At 53.7% G+C, this 3,984-nt stretch overlaps 1 protein-coding gene across 1 annotated transcript; it reads right to left on the bottom strand.

Annotated features, from left to right (window-relative positions):
• Positions 1-812: 812 nt before the first annotated feature.
• Positions 813-1,535, bottom strand: SOX14 (SRY-box transcription factor 14). Its single transcript, XM_070754043.1, has one exon. The coding sequence runs from the start codon at positions 1,533-1,535 to the stop codon at positions 813-815; it is 723 nt and encodes a 240-aa protein (XP_070610144.1).
• Between the last annotated feature and the right edge of the window lie 2,449 nt (positions 1,536-3,984).

Below are 3,984 nucleotides of genomic sequence, written 5' to 3'. Positions count from 1 at the left end.
TAGCTGACATTCTGTCTAAAGTAAACTTAGGCCTACTTGCACTTATTCACACAAATTGAAGGACTATCTGTTTAAAATTAAACAAATACTATCATATCATGTTTGAAATATAAAACTTTTAAACCCCCCTTGAATCACTCTAAAGAGCTGTTGTGTTATTTTAATCTGTCTGACATGAAAAGCAATGTTATCTATTAGTGCTGGATGATAAAATATAGAATATATAGAATATATATATACATATATATATAACACAGCTAAGTCTTGATTTTAATGTGCAAAGGGGGGGGGGGAAGGTAGGGTTAGGTTAAGAGCAGTTCTGGGGTTTTAAAAATTAAAGTCCGAATAACATTCAATCATACAAACTCATTAACAATAAATAAATAAATAAACAAATCAGAAGGATCGCTGTTGACCTTTAGCCAAAAGGGCAGTTCAAAGTTTGACAGATATACAAGTTGTACAAGTTTTGGGCCAAGCTGAGCCCCAAGTGCAGAAAGTAAGGAAAGAAAGTTTTCTGTTAAAGACCTTGAGTTTGTTTTTTGGATTTTGGATTCTAAGGTTTTGGTGCCCACCCACCTCCACCACCCCACCTGAAGAGTCTCAGAGTCTTTGCCCAGGTGGAAGAGATTCCCCAGGGCATCTTTCCAAGCTCAAGTGGGTTTTCAGGCGGGTTGTTTGTTTCTGGAGTTCGGTATGGCACATGCACAGGCTTCCTTACTTCTTCCTTTGGCCAGTCTCGCTGGCCCCCATACAGATTCCAGCCGCCTGCAATGTGTGGGGACTTGCCAGTGGGAGTTTGGCTTGTGTGTTTACATGGCTGCGGCGTGGGCTGAAGAATAGGGGTCTATTCCAGTCTTGGTCATGCCCGGGAATAATATGTAGGCAACAGGAGGCTGCAAACTGGACGCAGACCAAGCCGTACAGTTACAAGGCACCACGTAGCCTGGGTTGGTGGGCGACGGGTGAGTGTGGGTGTGCTGGCTCGGGCAACTCAAGGCGCCAAAAGCCCCATTCTGGTATCCCAAGGTTGAGGCGTAGGGCAGAGTGCCGGTGGCTAAGGTGTGGGGCATCTCGGTCATCTTCTGGATGGCGCTGGAACTGAACTGGCTGGGGTCAAGTAAAGAGTAAGGTGTGGAAGTGGGGGGCAAGAAGGCCCTCGCCTTCTCCGGGGAGCCGAGCAGAGAGTCCGTGGCTGCCACGGGGAGCCCTGCCGCCTTGAGGGGGTCGGTGTCCCCGAGGTAAGGCAAAGGGAAGACATACCTGTCCTTCTTGAGCAAGTTCTTAGGCTTGCGGCGGGGCCGGTATTTGTAGTCGGGGTGCTCCTTCATGTGCTGGGCGCGGAGCCTCTTGGCTTCGTCTATGTAAGGGCGTTTCTCGGCCTCGGACAAGAGCTTCCACTCGGCCCCGAGGCGCTTGCTTATCTCCGAGTTGTGCATCTTGGGGTTCTCCTGGGCCATCTTCCGACGCTGGCCCCGGGACCAAACCATGAAGGCGTTCATGGGGCGCTTGATGTGATCCGAAGGCTTGGACATGGTGGTTGCGCGAACCGCCGTCTGGCGCCTCCAGGAGCAAGCCGGGCACGCCGCCGCCGCCGCCGTAGGCTCCGCTTCCCCCGCCGGCCCTCCAAGCCAAGGCCGCCGCCTCCCTCTCAGCTGATCATACCAGGACTCCCAGCACGCCAGTCCCCGCCGAGGCGCCCCCGAGGGACGGCCAGCCCAAGACGGAGGCGGGCAGGCAAACTTGGAGTGGCCGGGCCTCGCCCGGTGAGGTGCGCTCTCCCGAGGTTCTCGCTTGGGGATCCCCTCGAAGTTTGCAGGCGCTCAAGTGGAGAAGAGGGGGGGGAGGTGGAGAGGGAAGCCGGCACCCGAGCAGGCAAAGCGGAGGGACGGCGAAGTGGAAAGCCGAAAGCCGACGCTTCCAAGGCGAGCCCGCTTCGGACGGCGCGCAAGCTTGAGCAGAGCTGCGGAGCGGGGCGTTCACACTCTTTCCTCCCGGTGGCCGGCCGAGGGGAGCCCGGAGGGGAAAGGAAGACCTTCGGAAAGGCGAGGAACGAAGGGAAAAAAAGAGGCGGGGGAGGGAAGGGAGGGAACCGGGGGGCGACGGGAGAAGAAATCACTAAAGACTCGGGGATTAAAAGGAGCCGCTTTTGTTCGACGGCGCGCTAATAGCGGCAGCCAATAAAACGCCTCACGCCCCCTCGTTTGGGGGCGGAGTAGGAGGGGGGAGAAACGCCGAGGCTGCGAGTGGGGGGCGGAGGGAGACGAAAGGGCTGGATTCTAATCCTCGCCTTTCTTGAGGGTGTGGGGGGGAGGAGGAGGAGAGCCAAGGAGTCACTTTATCAATGGGGGCAGCGCAGGAGTCAAGGGCAAAGGCTTTTTCCTTCCCGTCTTCTTTCTCCACGGATCCAGCCGGGCTGAAAGGGGTCGGGCGTGGGGATGGGGGGGAGCTTAGCGCCTGTCAACCGGCCGACAACAGAAAGCACGCGGGGCGTCGAAAGTGAGAGCGAACCGAGGGGAGCGAGCGGCGCTGCTCCTTGCTTTCTCCTTTCTCCCCCACTCTCTCTTTCACCTAGAGTTTCGTGCCGGACTGTAACCTGGCCAACCTTATAGACCTGGCAGGGCTGGGTGGGAAGCAAAGGCGGCGACTCTCTTCCTTGGAGACCTCTCCCCAACGGCGAGGGGAGAGAGAAAGGGGGAGGACTATATCCCCCCCCCTCTTCCTCTTCCTCCTCCCTCTCCTTCCGAAGAATTTGCCGCAACGGAGGGGCCAAGAAGGGAACCCAACAAGCAATCCAAACCCCGCTCAAACGAAGGCTGCGGAAAATGAGGAAAGGGTACTTCTGCGGCCCGGTGGCTTGGAAGTTGCCCCCATTTCAAAAGCTAATATTTTTTCCCGCTTTTCTTTCTCCTCGTCCTGGGGTTTTATTGTTATTTTTCAAGCTATTAAAGACCGGCTTCTAAGAAAACGAAATACCCGTAGGAGCCCTTTTCTCCCTTCCGCGCCTGTTTTCTTTGAATAATTGCTGCCTAACGCAAAATGCCCTTTGGGCTTCTGGGGAGGAAATATTTATTAAAGGGAAACCATTTTCCCTGGAATCCCCCGAAGAGGCCGGGTTCTTTTTAAGGGCGTAGTAGTGGCTTTGTGCACCTGCTTAGTTTCCAACTGGTCCAACGGCAGCCTTTTCTCCTGTTTTGGTCCTTAAAGGGATTCTTTCCAATAATTCATCAGAACACAGACTCCAGTTGGCTCTCTCTCGTGTATTTTTTTTAAATAGAGGGGCTTTGTAGCCCTCCCCCCTACATCCACCCACCTCCAAAAATATGGATTTAAAAAAAGATGACTTGCTGTCCTCTTTCGCGAGGCGACGCTGCATTTACCAATTAAAAGAGAAGAAGAATTTGGGTAGGTATTTGATGAATTGAGCCATATCCGCATTCTTTATTTCGATTAGGTTTCGAAGCTACAGCATACACAACTCAGACTCGGTGTAATATATACTCAGTGTCCATACATGCTCCTACACACAAACCTTATAATCAGGGTAGCAGGTTTTTTAAAAAGAAGTGGCTATTCTGCTTTCCTTTCGATCATCAGCAGAGAAGGAATCAAATTTGGGGTTCTCCTACCTACCCTTCCCTAACTTCTCCTGCCCCGACCTTTACCAGATCCCGGAGCCCTGGATTTGGCAGGACCTGGGCGCTCTCCAAGGGGAAGCCGGGCTTTTTCTTCTGAGTCGAGATCCAGATCGGCACCCCCAGGCGCCGCCTACCAAAGCAGCTGCTTCCCCGACCCCCTTTTCGGGAACCCCACTGTCCGCCAGGGCCGCCGGCTTTTCTCTCCTCTTCTTTGAAGTTCCGGCCTTAAGACAACCCAAATTCCCGTTTTAGTGGGCCGGCAAATAGGAGCTGCGGGTCGTTCTGGGCGCTTGGCAGCCGAGAAGGTAAATAGATTGATTGGAAAGAGTTGCAAACCACCAGTCAT

This window comes from Erythrolamprus reginae, chromosome 5 (genome assembly GCF_031021105.1).
Source record: "Erythrolamprus reginae isolate rEryReg1 chromosome 5, rEryReg1.hap1, whole genome shotgun sequence".
Lineage (NCBI taxonomy): Eukaryota > Metazoa > Chordata > Lepidosauria > Squamata > Dipsadidae > Erythrolamprus > Erythrolamprus reginae.
This window is presented reverse-complemented; position numbering and strand designations above follow the sequence as displayed.